Here is a 16530-nt window from a genome sequence, read left to right as displayed (position 1 = left end):
AGGAGCAGCCAGCCTTTGCCTCTCACCCTAGAGACTGGGTATCATGAGCCTCGTCCACTCTGTGCTTCTAATCTAAAATGCGAGACATTTGCACAGTGCGCTGCTGTCAGATGGACAGTCTCTCTCTTGCCTTTGTGTAGTTGGCTTCCCCATGGGAAGGGGGCGCGTGTGCCCTGCATACTGGTTTGGGATGACTGGCAGGGTTGCCCTCTCAGCTTCTCCCCGTTAGCACTTTCCTTAAAGTAGGTGAGCTTTTATAAGCTGTTTAACATGTACGAAAGAACTGTTAGTGAGCTGTGAGTGTATTTGTCTGACATGATGAAAAATGAATAACCTAATTTTTGTTTTTTGATGATGGATTTCCTTGTTTAAAGAATGTTAACATGAATATGTAAGAAATGTCCTATATTCATACACCAGGCTGCGTGCATTATTTTTTAAGCAAGTGATTATTGCCTTTCATTTATGATTAAAACATAGATTATTAGGGCTTTATACCTTGGTTAGACTTTACCCATTGTGGCAGCAGTCTTACCTGCTAAAATATTAAATCTAATATCAATATTCTCCCAGCGCAGATGGCTCTTGAAGGTTGTGCTCCTGTGCTTTAACACTGAGAGTTTGTGTCAGCCTTCCATGGTGCGTGTGCTCTCTGCTGTGATGAAGTATTGTACACTCAGACATCCATTCTTACACACAAACACTGAACATGCTAGCACAGGCCTGCTTGCATGATTTCCTTACAGATAAGATTTGCCATCTCTTACTACCAGGGACCAAGTTTAAAGCTGGTGGATAACCCCATCCTGGGCTTTCCTCCCTGACGTGTGTTCCAAAGGTGATACCTACAGGAGAGTGCTGTCTTCAAATGTCACTGGCGGAAATCCTTTGTGAAAGAAGTCACTAAGATGTCTATCTTACAATCCTGAACTCATTACAAAGTACATGCCATCTTGTTACATAGTTAAACTTGCTCTCGATACTTGATTAACTAGAAGTTATTCTTATCACCCCACTTCTGGAAATATAAATTCAGCCTGAGTGTAGAACAAACAGTGGTTTCTGTTTTCACTAGCTTGGGAGAGTCAGTGTGACATTGTAACACCCTTTTATTAACTGCATATATATATATACACATACATACATCATATGTATATATATGCATATTGCTCTCCTGAATACAGTGGTAGGAATAAGGTATCTCTGTGTAATAATGTTCAAAGTACCATCTCCAAGGAACTAGGAGAGGGAAGAGTGAGTACCTGCTCTAGGTAGTGGCTAACTGTCATGGAGCTCCTCATGTCTTGTGGGTCTCTAGGTTTGTATCTCATCTTTATACCAGTCTTTCCAGATATTGAATAACTTCCTTACGGTTCCATAGTTTGTGGGAGGCAGGGCTGGACTATATCCTAGGCTGTCTGATTCCAGGAATTTGATTGAAGTCATATAATTTTAAATTTCTCTTTGAGATAACTAAAAGTTTATCACTATTTTATTTGTTCATTTATGTACTTATTTTATAGATAAAAGTCTGTTGTAAGCTACCAGTATTTTAAGTTAATAACATACTATTTAAAAGGCCAGGTGGTGGTGATGCACTCCTTTAGTCCCAGCACACAGGAGGCAGAAGCAGACAGACCTTAGTGAATTTGAAGCCAGTTTGGTCTACAGAGTAGCCTCCAGGGCAGCCAGGGCTACACAGGGAAACCCTTCTCAGTTCCCCAACCTACTACCCGCAAAGGTGTTCATGTGTTTCATGAGCAGTCAGCTAATGCCGAGTGGGATAGTGGGCGGGCGGATTTACAAGGACCACAGGGAAGAGCCAAGCCCTGGAGAACATTGTTGGTGACGGATGAACTAGGGAGGCTATAGAGTGAGCGAGGGCAGAGAGGAAAGTTTGGCATCAGAGGACAGGGGAGGACTCAGAGTCTGTAGGAGCACTGTTAAGAACAGAAGCAAAGACAGTGGTGAAGTCTCAGTAACTTACTGGGCTTCTGGCTTCCTGCCTTCTGCTGTGTGTATTTTAACATTTGTGTAGAAGTACTCAGTAGCCCTGCTGGAGAAGTACTCAGTAGCCCTGCTGGAGAAGTGCTCAGTAGCCCTGCTGGAGAAGTGCTCAGTAGCCCTGCTGGAGAAGTGCTCAGTAGCCCTGCTGGAGAAGTGCTCAGTAGCCCTGCTGGAGAAGTGCTCAGTAGGCCTGCTGGAGAAGTGCTCAGTAGCCCTGCTGGAGATGTACTCAGTAGCCCTGCTGTAGTGTACTCAGTAGGCCTGCTGGAGAAGTATTCAGTAGGCATGCTCTAAAAGTACTCAGTAACTCTGTTGTGTACTCAGTAGGCCTGCTGGAGAAGTGCTCAGTAGCCCTGCTGGAGATGTACTCAGTAGCCCTGCTGTAGTGTACTCAGTAGCCCTGCTGGAGAAGTACTCAGTAGCCCTGCTGGAGGAGTACCCAAGCCCTTCCTGTGTCCTGCAGCCTTCCTTCCTTAGGAAGAAGCATCATTTGAAGCTGGATGATGCAGAATTCAATTATTGACCACATTTCCTGTCTCATGCAGCAGGTGATACACATTCCAACAACCAAGGTCCAGTGTTCTGCATGGAGGGTTAATGTAACACTCAGTCATGCTCCTGAATTTTTTCTTTCTTTCTTTCTTTTTTTTTTTTTTAGTTTTTAAAATTAGTTTTCTTGGTGCATCTGCTAACTTAAATGGTTTATTTAAAAACAAAAGTTTGGCAGAATAGCCAAAGACTCCTTTACTTTCATACAATTAAAGCATGTTTCTGTGATGAACCACAGAATTACTTGAGTTACTCAAACTTTGGCTTTCGTATAAAACAGAACTTGTGCCTTCCTGTTGCTCTCATAGGCTAATGTACGAGTGCACACGTCTATGTTCAAGTGTTTGCAATGCCTATGCTGTGAGTACCTTAGGGTGCACTTGTAGATTGTGGTTTAGAATGCCCTCTTAATGAGTTAAACACCCAGAATAGTCTTGTGCTCTTGTCTCATGCAGTCTTAACTTTTGGTTAACTGAAACAGCATAAGTCAAAAAACTTAGCAAACTGAACAAAAATGATTCAGTTATTGCTCAACCTAAAGATATTTTAGTAGGGGCAGATATTTTAGTAGGGGCAGATATTTTAGTAGGGGCAGATATTTTAGTAGGGGCAGATATTTTAGTAGGGGCAGATATTTTAGTAGGGGCAGATATTTTAGTAGGGGCAGATATTTTAGTAGGGGCAGATATTTTAGTAGGGGCAGATATTTTAGTAGGGGCAGGTATTTTAGTAGGGGCAGATATTTTAGTAGGTACCCATACCTTTAGAGGAAGACCAATTGTCTTCACCTTTATAATTCTTTAAGGTAGAATACATAGGCTTTTAAAGTCAGCTCACCCAACTTTTCTTTTCTTTTTTTTTTTTAAAGATTTATTTATTTATTATATATAAGTACACTGTAGCTGTCTTCAGATACACCAGAAAAGGGCATCGGATCTCCTTACAGATGGTTGTGAGCCACCATGTGGTTGCTGGGAATTGAACTTAGGACCTCTGGAAGAGCAGTCGGGTGCTCTTAACCGCTGAGCCATCTCTCCAACCCCACCCAACTTTTCAGTAGAGAAAACAACCAAATAAGATAGAATGAGTTAAATTAGGGAATTTCAGATAAACAATCTAATTATCATATTTTCATTGGACACTTGAAATTTTAAACTTTTAGAAAAAATTCATTAAATTCCAACACCTTTGGTAACAGGTTTTTTCTGATATTAGTAAATTTTAAATGAGATACATCACTGTTAGATTTTTATTTAAGTGGCACGTCTCACATAAACATTGTTGCCAAATTAATAAAGACATATTAGAGATATTTATAGATAAATATGATATTTTATACATGTGTGAGAGTTGTGTGTGAAGTAGCATAGCCTACAAATTAATAATTGCCAGTTAGAATATTAGTGGCATATTTTCCCTTCGGGTATAGCATCAAGGCAATGGCTGTATGCTCATTTTATTTGGAAGCAGAGAATGAGGGGTCTCCACAATCCTGCTGGTCTCTTAAGCTGCAAAATGTGGAGAAAGACTTGAACCCTGACTTTATTTATTCGTACAGAAACAGCCCCAGAGAGGCTTCATTGCTTTCCTGGGGGAGAAGGAAGGACTGGAGTGGGTCCTGAGGGCTGGAGAGGGTGAGGTCGTCACTTCAGACACATCAGTGAGGAATCAAACTACTGTGGTTACTTTCTATGAAAATCACGGCCTTAGCTTTCTGAAAATATTAATTGGATTCTTAGGCACCACTTGCGCCACTTGGGGACACTAAAATCAGCGATGTGGCTTTCTTGGTATCTGAATTAGAAGTTTTTCAGTCAGAAGCATCAGGCTGCTGGAGTGTATCAAGACAGGCTTCCTCACCGGTGCTTGTTCCTGGAGCTCTTACCTGTACCACGCATGGGGGTGGAGTGTGGGACACTACAGATGTGATGTCTTCACACACACACAGAGGTAGGACATTTGATTGAAATGAGGTGGAAAAGACAGGGAGGGGCCAAATTATCAGGGTTTGTAAGTCACAGAAGGGATTTGGATTTTATCCTAAGACTACTTGGCGTCATTGGAAACCGCAGACATACGTGGTTTGGTTTGTGTCTGTGAAAGATCACTGTGCTTAGTGTGAGGATTGTTTGGTGTCACGCATGTTATGTAGTGGTTCCAGGGTGCAGGCAACTGAGGGCATTTAGAATATGGTGGTGGTATACGTTGGATTTTATTGCATGCTGTAGAGAGAGCAGAGATAACCCCAATATGTACTCCAGGCCATCTTCAGTGTTAAATTGAGTAATCATATCCAGTGAATAATATCTGTTTGATTCATTCATGGGACTGTTTTTAGATTAATTCAACAGTTGTAATTAGGAAACCTCCTGAGCTTATGTCTGGACTGAACTCGTGGGAGTACGGCGAAGTCTCCCGAGGCTTCTATTGGTTGTTCAATTTCTTATCAAGGACAAGGAACACCATTTTATGAGGACTTTGCAGAGTAACACTATGTCAACTATTTATAACTATCTACAGAGGACTCCACTGGTTTTGAGTTAATACTTGTGGTGTTTAGAATGAGAAAGTCCCCCACATGCTCAGGTGTTTGAGCAGTTGATCCCCAGATGGTGGTGCTGTTGGCGATTCAGGAGATGTAGCCTTGCTGCAGAGGGAAGGACCCTGGGCGTAGGCTTTCAGAGTTCATAGCCTCACCCCAGTCCCAGTTTGTGCTCTCTGCTTCATGTTTCAGTTAAGTCTGTGACTTCTCAGCTCCTGACACACGCTGCCATGCCTGCTGCCTGATGCTTCCCGTCCTTTGGATGGGCCTTTGGAACCACAAGCCAGAATAAACTCTTTCTTCCATAAGCCACAGAAAAGTAACAGATGCAACTCCAGGTTGTTTCCCTTCCAGATATGCATCGACTCAATAGTTGGTCCAGACTGTAATGCCTAACTCAGTGAATCAACCTTACCTAACTGGATGTTAGCACTGTTAGTACCCAGTTTATCCTTACCTAACTGGATGTTAGCACTGTTAGTACCCAGTTTATCCTTACCTAACTGGAGGTTAGTACCCAGTCTTTGCCCTCCATGACTTAAGAAAATACCAAGTCATCAACTCTTAACTAAGAACAAATTGGATCTCTTTATTTAGAATCAAAACATTTATATAAAAACCCCTCATGCCCTACATTTTTCTCCTTTACAATTCTAAGCCTTTTTAGATAAAAGTACCTTACTCAGAGTTCACATACTGCCTTTTCTGCGTCGTTGGTTTTATAATTTACTGCCATTTCCAGTTTCTCCCATACCTCTGAATTAGACTACTAAAACCTTCTAAGCACCATCCTTGTGTGGGGAAGATGTGGTTGTTCCCAGAATATGCAAGTGTCACAGAATCGGCCACACATCCTTTACATCTTCACGGGACACAGAAAATAATCAAAGGATAGAGCGTCTGAATACTCCTCAGTGTGCGACTCATCCCGCCTTGATGCCCGACACTCTGCTTTTCATCCCAGGGGATGGCAGCTGGGAGGCCATGAGTGAGTCACTCCTTCTTGAGTGAGGCTGTAATGCCATGAGTGGAGTCGCATATTAATTTGTATATGAGTAGATTCTGAGTTTCAGCACTCAAAATAGTGTTGAAGCTTATTCTTTAGGAGGAGCAAGAGCTGATCTTGTAAGATGCTGACCCCTGGTCATGAGACCTTGGGTGTCATACTCCGCACACCCACACAGAGGCACGCTTTGCTAACTACTAGTAGTTCCATTGTCTTCTGAGAAAGTCCGTTGCCCTAGGCTTGTTTCCACTGCCTCTGACTGGGGGAGCAACAGAGCTGCTCGCTCGCACAAGGCTCTCATCAGGATCCCAGATGATGCATGCGGAAAGGAAACTTGGCTTGTCACCCAGTAAGCCCAGTAAACGCGGCTGCTTGTGTCTACTGTATCTGTGACTCATTGGCTCTGAGTATCCCAAACCTCACCTGAGTGTGAGCTGTGGCCAGAAATGGAGTCTCTAAGTTTAGAAGCCAACCACCGTCTGAGCTCACACTGGCAGATTCAGTGACCCTATGTAGCATGCCTTTATCTGTCTTCCAGCCAGGGAAGGGTTAGTCAGATGAGGCTGTCTCTGACACACTGCCTATTTCAGTTGTCTCACTTCTCTAGATTATGTAAACTCATTATTTTTTGCCTGCTGATCCCACCCTCTACCCCATTCCCCAGTTTCAGACCTGAGCTCACAAGGAACCATCCTCAGAAGGATTTCTAATTAAGTAGCCCGTTAGGAGTTTCTTCCTCCTTTTATCCATGTGCTTCAGGTTTCAAGGTTGGCAGTTAGACACGCTTCTTTTAGGGTTCTGAACGGAAGCTCCTCCAACAGCCTTGCATGTGTTTGTCGGTTTAGGCCAGTCAGGTCCTACCTTAGGTCATGCTGAGTCTGGCTTCTCCCCTCTCGTTTTCACAGGTGTTGACTCAAACCTCAGCATCTGGTTTGCAAACTGATTTCGTTCTTCCACAGCCCAGTCATGTTTCTGTTTGTACACTGCCTCTCTCCCCACCAGAGTCTGTTCCCCAAGTGTGTCCATCACACACTGGGAGCCTCTGGTGACTACAGTGGCCTCAGCAGAGGACGCTCAGACTACTGAATGTGCTGATATCCCTACTACACGCCAGGCAGATAGGCATTCACAGCAAGAACACCATGGAGCTGGAAATAGTGAATCACAAACTACCTGGTGGTTTCAAAGACAGATGCTGGGACATGGAGAGAACATAAAGTTACGTAGCTGTGGAGCTAGGAGGAGCTGGAACACGATCAAACACCATGAAATTCTCAAAGAACCAATAAAAAAGCCGCACAGTGACACTTTCATTTCCTGTGTGCTGTATCCAGTAAAAGCCCATATCTAGTTTTTTATTTTTAAACTTAAAAACTAAGAAAATGAAAAGACACGGCATAGCTTAGAAGTGATTTGTATTTGGCAAGTGTAAAATCTTCAGTTTAATCAGACAGTCTTACTCGTTAAATGGTAAATTAGTTCTACTCATAGATATTTACTCACAATAAATAAAAATATAATTCCATATAATTACTTGTATGCGAGGAGCAGCATCTTTCAAAATCGTAAATTAGAAAGATTTCAAATATTTACCGGCTGGTCAAACGTAATGTATATAGTGGAATCCTTTATAGCAGTAACAATCCTACTGAAATACAGATGTATATTATGTATCTTTCAAATATTTTTTTTTTTTTTTGGTTCTTTTTTTCGGAGCTGGGGACCGAACCCAGGGCCTTGCGCTTCCTAGGCAAGCGCTCTACCACTGAGCTAAATCCCCAACCCCTCTTTCAAATATTTTAACTAGCCAAATAAACTGAATATAGTGGACTTCTATACAGCAGTAACAATTCTACTGAAATACTGTGTATATTACATATGCACACATACATAATACGGATAAATATCAAAAACATTTTACTAGGGAAAGAATTACACAAAGGGTTCCTTATGATGGAATGTGGTTACAAGGAGGTTTCTAGAAAAGGCAGAGGTGTCAAGACAGAAACCACGTTGGCAGTGCTTGCCAGAACCATGCCTGTAACAGTGGCTGACTGCACACAGGAGCAGAAGGGCCAAGGAGACTGGTTATATCTGGCTTTATCTTGATAAAGTCACGTGAGCCGTACTCAACTATAATTTTGTGTTTTTTAAAACAAAGTGCATCTATTCATCTAAGAGGATACATTTTGGAATTATACATTGAAAAAAGTAAGATTCGTGGTGTTTTCATACCAGAAATTTAAAACTATGCTTTTAAAATGTGGCAAATTGCACTTCAATTAAGTTATTTTCAAGAGCCACAGTAGTATCTGGGTTAGGAAATAACCATTCACTTCTTTGCTTTTTAAGTTCCAAAAATAATATCCCTGGACAGCGTAAGTCCACCTGAAGACTGCACACTAAGCACACAGTCGGGTTCGGCAGGTAGTTAGTGGGACCAGGTTCTGAAGTCTGCACAAGTTCCAAGAGGAAGACGATACACTGGAACCAGACTCTGAAGGTTCACTGGACCCTGTGCACCAGAACCTGAGCATCTGAATGTCCGAGGCTCTCGGGTCTCTCCCCAGAGACACTCATGGTTCCTCTGTGCTCCCGGTATATTATTGTAGAGTTAAAGCAACAGTTCCTCACTTCCGTCTCCACCACTACCACCGCCGCCTGTACCACCACTACCACCACCACCACCTGTACCACCACCACCACCACTAACACCACCTGTACCACCACCACCGCCTGTACCACCACCACCACCACCACCACCTGTACCAACACCACCTGTACCACCATCACCGCCTGTACCACCATCACTGCCTGTACCACTAACACCACCACTAACACCACCACCACCACCACTAACACCACCACTAACACCACCACTAACACCACCACCACCACCACCACCACCACTAACACCACCACTAACACCACCGCCTCTCAGTCACACTTGTAGTCCAGAGCGTCCAGGTTGTGATGGAGATCTTAGAGCGAGTAGAAGAATTAAGGAGCATGTTTCAGTTCTACTGGTTTTGAATTTTCTTTCACCCATTGACTCCTTAGTTCTGGCATGAACAGAATACCGAAAAACTGTGATCAGGATAGTGGTACTAGTTAATGTTTCTTGAGAAATTATGATTTCTTATGGTTCTTTACTCTCTCATGTTTTATTCTATGAAATAGGCACCATTGTTTTCTTTTTTTATAGAAGGATACAGAGAAATGACTTTTCCAGAATCACCTTTTGTGTGTGTGCAGAAGGACGGGGCATCCCTGTGGGACTTAGAGCTAGGTACTCAAACTCTGGGCCCTGGAGAAGCTGAGTGCTTGCCCTTCTACAGTCGTTACCTGGGTTTGCTCACGCGTGTGTCACAGGCCACGCTCTGACCCTGGCTGTAGGAGCACTGGTTTGAAGGGCCTATTGGTAGTCTCCACAACCAACTTGTACCCATCAGAGTGTTTCTGTACCTCAGAGCTGCATCACTTTCCCCGGCTCTGCTGATGTTGAGGATAGTCTCAGCTGTCCGTCTGTTTTTCTGTCCCCTCAGCTAAAAGAGAAAGGCCTAGCAGTAGAATTTTGACTGTTTCTTTCCTTCTCTCTAAACGCTCAGGATCCTGTGACCTGAGTTCTCCTGTGTCCTTTGTTGTCACTTGAGTTTCTCTTCCTTTGCAACCTTTTTGAAATAAGGTTTGATGCTTTGATGCTAGTCTGAGACCGAGCAGGTGCTTAACTTTCCAGACATGGACTTAGCCTCTGTAGCCTCTAGTCTTGGCTTCTAACTAAAGCTTCCGTCTCATTGGTGCCTGCGGCAGTGTTGTGCTTTCCGTGGTCCGTGCTAGCAGTTTTCTGCGTTCCGTGGTCCATGCTTCTGTGGTTCATGCTAGCATTACGTATTTGGAATGGTGAGTGAGACAGGTCCATTTTTAACTGATCAGTGGCACCCTTAGTCTTAGCACACTTGAGCACACTTTACTTTGGAAGGCAGAACTAATCTTTTATCAGACCTACCATCAGGGTTTGAGTTTCTTTCCTTTAGGGAAATGTTCCTATGACTGTTTTAGAGTTAATGCTATCCACGTACTCACTGTCTGTAAAGCATAAAGAAGATACAAATAAAAGTCACACATACTAAAACTAATGCAAAAACAGTGGATGTCATTGCTGCTGGTTGTAATCTAACAAAAGTGTTTGGTTTCATTTTGGATGAAGAAATAAATCCCAAAGCAACCATGTGGTAACTAGCATGTGTTTGGGTTTAAGTCAAACCTTTGTGAAACCATTGTCTCAGGATTTCTATTGTGAAGAGACCCCGTGACAAAAGCAACTCCTATAAAGGCAAAATTTAACTGGGGCTGGCGTACAGGTTCAGACGTTAGTCTGTTACTATCACGTCAGGAGCATGGCAGCGTGCAGGCAGACATAGGGCTAGAGAGGTAGCTGAGAGTTTTGTACCCGGATCCACAGGAAGCAGGAAGAGAATGCTACACTATCCATGGCTTGAGCACCTGAGACCTCAAAACCTACCCCCAGTGACAGACTTCCTCCATCTCAAAGCCCACCCCCAGTGACACACTTCCCAACAAGGCCACATCTCATAATAGTGCTATTCCCTATGGACCAAACATTTAAATAGGTGAATCTTTTGGGGCTATACCTATTGAAACCACCACAACCATAAAGAAAAGTTTCACCAAATTACAGACTTGTAACATATATGTGGAGAAAGTTTTGGAGATGATTGTGACAGAAGTGGAGTTCCAGTCTGTCTTTCATTGCTAAAGCAAAGCTAAGTCAGTAGTACCTGAAGCCAGTACCTTAAGTTCTTTGTTTAGCTGAGGCCTCTGACTTGTGAATGAGTTGAGGGTCACTGGGGCTTATCAAGATCCTGGGGTCCCATCACTTTTTACTCTTAGGTTTGTAATAATCTCAGATGATTTCAGTATACATTGCATTGGGTTTCTCTAGAGAGATAAAACCCTTAGGAGGTTTTCTTTTTTTCTATGAAGAGTTCTTCATAAGGAGTTGATTTATATGACTCAGAGACTAAGATTCAAGGTCTGTAGTTGGCAACTTGGGGACCCAGGAGAGCATACCGTATAGTGAAAGTCTGAATCTGAAGGCAGGCGAGATGGGCTCCCAGCCGAAAATAGTCATCTAAGGAGGGGACAGTAGGAATGAATATGTAGAAGTATTAATAACACCCCCCCCACACACTTTATAAATACCTTCCTCACTGCCAGGCCGAACCCTTCAAGGGTGAATCTTATGGCATGTAAATAGTGTCAATAAAAATGTGAAGAGGAGAGAGAGGTGGGGACAGAGGGCAGGGAGTGGAGTGGCTTTTGTCAGTATGTCATTTAGATCTGTCAAGAAGTATGACAGCATGGGGTGTAGAGGATGTGAGGTCAGGGAATTCATTCTTTGTTACACAGGTGCTATCATTGGTGTGCTGATTCAAATGACCCACTGGGCAGGAAACGATTAATGAGCCACCATACCTAGTTCACCATGATGCCGCCTAAAGTAAGTCTCTTCATGTTTTTCCCTAGGTGACAGATCAGTCAGTGAAGGCATTTGCTGAGCACTGCCCTGAACTCCAGTATGTTGGCTTCATGGGTTGTTCAGTTACTTCCAAAGGAGTCATTCACCTAACCAAGGTAAGTCCCATAGCACCATTCTCTGATGTTTCTGAGTCCCTTGAAGGTCATGGGCCATGATGGAGTGATTGCTACCATTAGCCCTTCTCCCATTCCTAGGAGGGCACTTCACTATGGCTCTGTCTCTCAAGCCATCCTTTTACTTTGGCCTTGATCTTACTATATAGTGCACGGCGTCCTTGAACATGTGGTCAGCCTGCACTAGCCATTGATTATCAGGAATCCCAGACCTGTAACACTCGAATTCCTGGGTTATGGATCAGCCAAGCTCAAGTGAGTTGCTGGGTTTATGGCCATTTCCCATTTGTGCGTGGGTTCCTGGTATTGCCAAATGGAGTTGATGAAAAACAGTTGGATAACTACAGAAGCGTGCTAGTATATTTGATAAAGCAACAACCAGTGTAGAAAATTACCTGCTTACATTTTAAGTGGATCCTCATTTTAAAATGAAGCATGCACTTTACATTTTCACTGTAAATTCTTATAAAACTTAAAATACTTATAAAACAATGCACTCAAGAAACTGATGTTGGGGGCTGGAGAGCTGGCTCAGTGGTTAAGAGCACTGACTGCTCTCCCAGAGGTCCTGAGTTCAAATCCCAGCAACCACATGGTGGCTCACAGCCATCTGTAATGGGATCTGATGCCCTCTTCTGGGTGTGTCTGAGGACAGCAACTAGGTACTCACAATAAATAAGAACCTGCTCTCACTTAGATTTTACCGTAGAGCATTGCACGGAGATGACGACACATTGAGTGCCAGCTACTTTTCTATCACTGTGTCCCAGGCACATTTGTTTTAAAAGAAATTATGTGTGACTAATCTGAATATATAAGGTAACTGGGGAATGTATGCCTTCGAGCTCAGGGCTCACAGCCCACTAAGAAGGCGGCGGCACCAGCTTTTGTACTGTGGTGTTGCATTTCCACTCCGTAACACAGCTCCAGGAGAGTTGGGGGCTAATTCTCATATCTGTGTGATAGAAAAACAGACTACTCTAAAATTAGCCTGGGTACCCCCTCACTTGTGCACTCTTTGGCTTTTAACTCTTATCGAGTTGTACTTAGAAAAGGAGCTGCTGGTGTTACCTAACAGCAGACCAGCCCTACCTTCACCTTCCTCCCACGGTGAGCGCAGAACAGTTGCATGGCAGCACAATGCTGGAGTAAGCTGCACGATCGCAGCTCGCTTTATGCCGCATCTGTGTGAGTCTCTTCAAGCTTACCGCTTAGCCAGGAATGTTTCTGCATTGCATAAGACTGTGGGGAGTGTGTGTGTGTGTGAGAGGTGCCCGAGCTCCTTTGTCAACTCCATTTTGGTCCTTGGCTCTGCCACTTACTACGTGGACAGATTATGTTTTTCACTTTCTTACCTAAGGCAATAGATGGCAACCCCTCAGCCTTGAGATCGAAGGCAGAGGAAAGTAAATGGTCACCTTTCCTATCAAAATAGATTCCACACTATGCAAATGGCTAGAAAATTAGTGCAAACGTCGGCTTAAGACAGTCAGATTGCTCTTCTTGTTTAGTGTATCTTGAAGAGAGCCTGTGGTTAGAGTGTGTCTGAAATGACTGGTCCGAGGATCATAGCCTAAATTTAGAGGAAAAGATGGAAATCGATTATCAATATACCAGAACATCTTAGTATAACCAAGACCATATGTGAGCACATATTTTTATTCATTCCCTGCAACCTTGGCCTGACAGTCTTGGAAGAGGACTGTTTTTCTAGTCCCTTCTAATGCTGTGTAGAGTAGAAATGCCATCGAATGAACAGATTGCTCACAACTGTTATAGTGACCATATGTGCGATTTTTATGATCACCCAAAAGTGTGATCACTCATTAAAGACCAAACAAGATTCCCAGATAAGTCTGAGCTTCCCCGAGTGTGTGAGAGGGCCTCAAACTCTGGAATGCTGGTACGAGGCAGAAGTGTTCTGTGTGATGAACTAACAGCTATAGTAAGTGTACGGCTGGGGAGCGCCATTGCTGGGAAGGGTCTTCTGGCTTGTACAGAGGTGGGCATCTGGACTCTCCGACTGTTCCCTGGGGTTCTGCTCTACACGTTTCCCACCACAGTTATCGCGTAGATGAAAGGACGGGCCTGTGCTGGAAGGACGCCCACTTTCTTCTGCTCAAACGAGAGCAAGATGGCACTGTGCCGGAAGCTTGCAGATCTCCTGTAAGGCTGCAGCGGAACTCACGTTTTATAAAATCCAAGCTTTAGGCTTAAAATCTTTGCCTTCTGGTAGTGTTTTTAACCAGTTACTGTTTATAAAATGTTGGTAAATATATTAAGTGCCCCTTAAAATTGTGTTCTCTTTGTTATTGGTATAATATATAATTTTTAATGAAACAGGCTGGGACACGTGAAGTGTAGTGTTGAGAGTAATCACCTTAAATTTGCTTACTTTTTCATGATTAAAAAAATCAGTTTAACACATGATTTTGTGGGGTTTTGTGTATTACAAATAAGGAAAAATGCCACAAGATGTCTGCATTAATTTCTGTATAGGAAATCAGACACTTAGAATAAATGATGGAAAGACTTTAGAGGTGCTGAGCTGAGGAGGGGTGGGCTGTGAGGCTCTGGAGCTGAATTAAGGGATGTGAAACACTTTAGTTTACATTAGCGACAAAAATGGTCTCAACTGTTTCCATACTCAGTAATCAGGAGATTCTGCTCACATCAAACATTATCACAATAGCAGGCCTCTCTACAGTCCTTTATTGTGTGAATGAGAGTCAGGCTGGGAGATTCAGGGGCTCTGGGCTGAGGGCTCCGTGCTCCGTGTGGGTCAGAATTGGCCCCCGCAGGCAGAGCTGGACTCATCAGTGTGCACCACCTAAGATGTCCTTCTCCTGCTCCTTTAAAAACAAATCCAGCAAAAGCAAGTGCAAGTCGTCCTCCTGCTCAGGTTGCGTTGTTGGTAAAGCAGCTACAAGGAACATGTCACAGCTCTCAAAGCTCATGTGAACCAATGCCATTTGTTTCAGTTCAGGTGCTTGGAGGAGAAAAAGAAAACTCAGCATAAGTTAAACGTAGAGCTGTGGCTTCTGACCACAACAGGGAGCAGACTTGATGTCCTGCTGCAGTCAACTTCTGAACATGAGAGAGCATGAGAGAACACGCCTCTCTCTAGTCCCGCCGTCGGGAGACAGAGACAGGCATGCAGGTATCTGTTTAAGACCAGTCTGGACCACACAGTGATCACCAGGACAGTCAGGGCTAAGGAAAGGGAACCAACAACAAGATGAGTCCCATGGTTGTCTCAGAGGACTTCACTGAAGGGTTCTCAGATGGCAGCACATGGAGGGTGACATACAGAGACCCAATAATCTCTGTAAGGTGACAAGGCAGAGCAAAGAGCCCAGGAGACATTGGATTTTGGGGGAGTCCAGTGTGGAAGGAACACAGAGAAGCTCAGAGGTCTATGGGGCGCCCTCCCCTCTGTGCTTCCAGCCGCAGCTCGCGAGTGAGACGGTGGAAGAAAAACTGGGAGTGGTTTTGAAGCAGATGATCATAAAACCATGTTTCACATTCCCGTGATGCTGCAGACCCATTACTCAGGCAGAATGAGTAGAACTGAGCCCTGAGTAAGAACCGTCCTCATGTCAGCCAGCTCGGTCTCCACTTAGTGAGATTGGAGAAAGAAGAGCAGACTGGAATGAGCAGGAGCAGTGGAGGGAGATGCTGTGGAGACAGCAAGGCAGGAAACCGAGAAGGAAACCAAGCGCCAAGCCTTCCACTGGAGGGACGATGTCTGCTCAGGCTGATTGGAAGGGACGAGGTTGAGAGCGTCAGTGCTGCAGCCTGTGCAGCCTCCACAGGCACCCAAGGGAGAAGAGGGTTGGACGAGTAAAGTGTGCAGTATCAGGGACACTGCTGATGAAGGCACACAGTGCCAGGGCTCACCTGACAAGGCACGGTAGCGTGCGCGTGTAGTCCTGGCCGCCTGGGCAGGTGAGACAGAGGATCAGAGAGCCCAGGGGTTGAATGGCATCTAGACAACAGGGCAAGGCTGTGTCATTACTGAGGAGCAGAGAAGAACAGGCCGTGGACAGCCAGTATTTCCCCAGGTCTCAAGAACTTACGTTTTTACTTAGAACCCTTTTAGCTAAGATTATTCCAAATGTGGATGGATCCAGTAGAGAATTCTGTAAGAATCCTGTAGGAATAAGGACTTAAGAAAGAAATAAACCAATTCAGTGTGACTGCTGTAGAACTGAGCCTGTCATTACACTTACAGGAAAACACATTCAACAAAGGTTAATACAAAAATTTATAAAACTCACAATTAAGAAAAGGATTAACCTTAGTTTTAAAACTGGCAAAGTGCTTAACTGGACATTTTTAAAGACACACAGATGGCCATAGAGTTAGTGTTCATTGTTAATAATCAGGGAAGTGTGAATTAAAATCATGCTATACTACCTGTGGGCACCAGAATAATTACCACTTAAAAGTTCAAAGATAACAAGTGGTGGTGAGATGGGGAAAAGTGACCTCCACATATTGCTGGTAATTTATGCTATCACGCCATCAGTTGTCCAGAAACTGAAGTCAGTGTGCTGAAGAGTGTTCGTCACAGCAGGTGACATGGAGCCGTGTGAGTGTGCATCAGCAGACGGAAGGTGAGGAGTGCAATGCACACTGCCTTGCTCCACTCAGACTTCATGGTCCCCTCCAGAGCCAGCCTGTTCTCATCCCAGGACGACGGTCAGTATGAACCATCCAGCCGGTATCTGTTCTTCAAGACCTGCCAGTC

The 16530-nt window shown here is 44.0% G+C and overlaps 1 protein-coding gene across 1 annotated transcript in view; it reads left to right on the top strand.

Moving 5' to 3' along the window:
• Fbxl17 (F-box and leucine rich repeat protein 17) overlaps positions 1-16530 on the top strand; it is a 423470-nt gene that overhangs the window by 108116 nt on the left and 298824 nt on the right. The window contains 1 exon segment of the mRNA XM_032901713.1: positions 11652-11759. Within this exon segment, the coding sequence (XP_032757604.1) occupies positions 11652-11759 (108 nt within the window).

Source organism: Rattus rattus, chromosome 4, assembly GCF_011064425.1.
Source record: "Rattus rattus isolate New Zealand chromosome 4, Rrattus_CSIRO_v1, whole genome shotgun sequence".
Classification (NCBI taxonomy): domain Eukaryota; kingdom Metazoa; phylum Chordata; class Mammalia; order Rodentia; family Muridae; genus Rattus; species Rattus rattus.
This window is presented reverse-complemented; position numbering and strand designations above follow the sequence as displayed.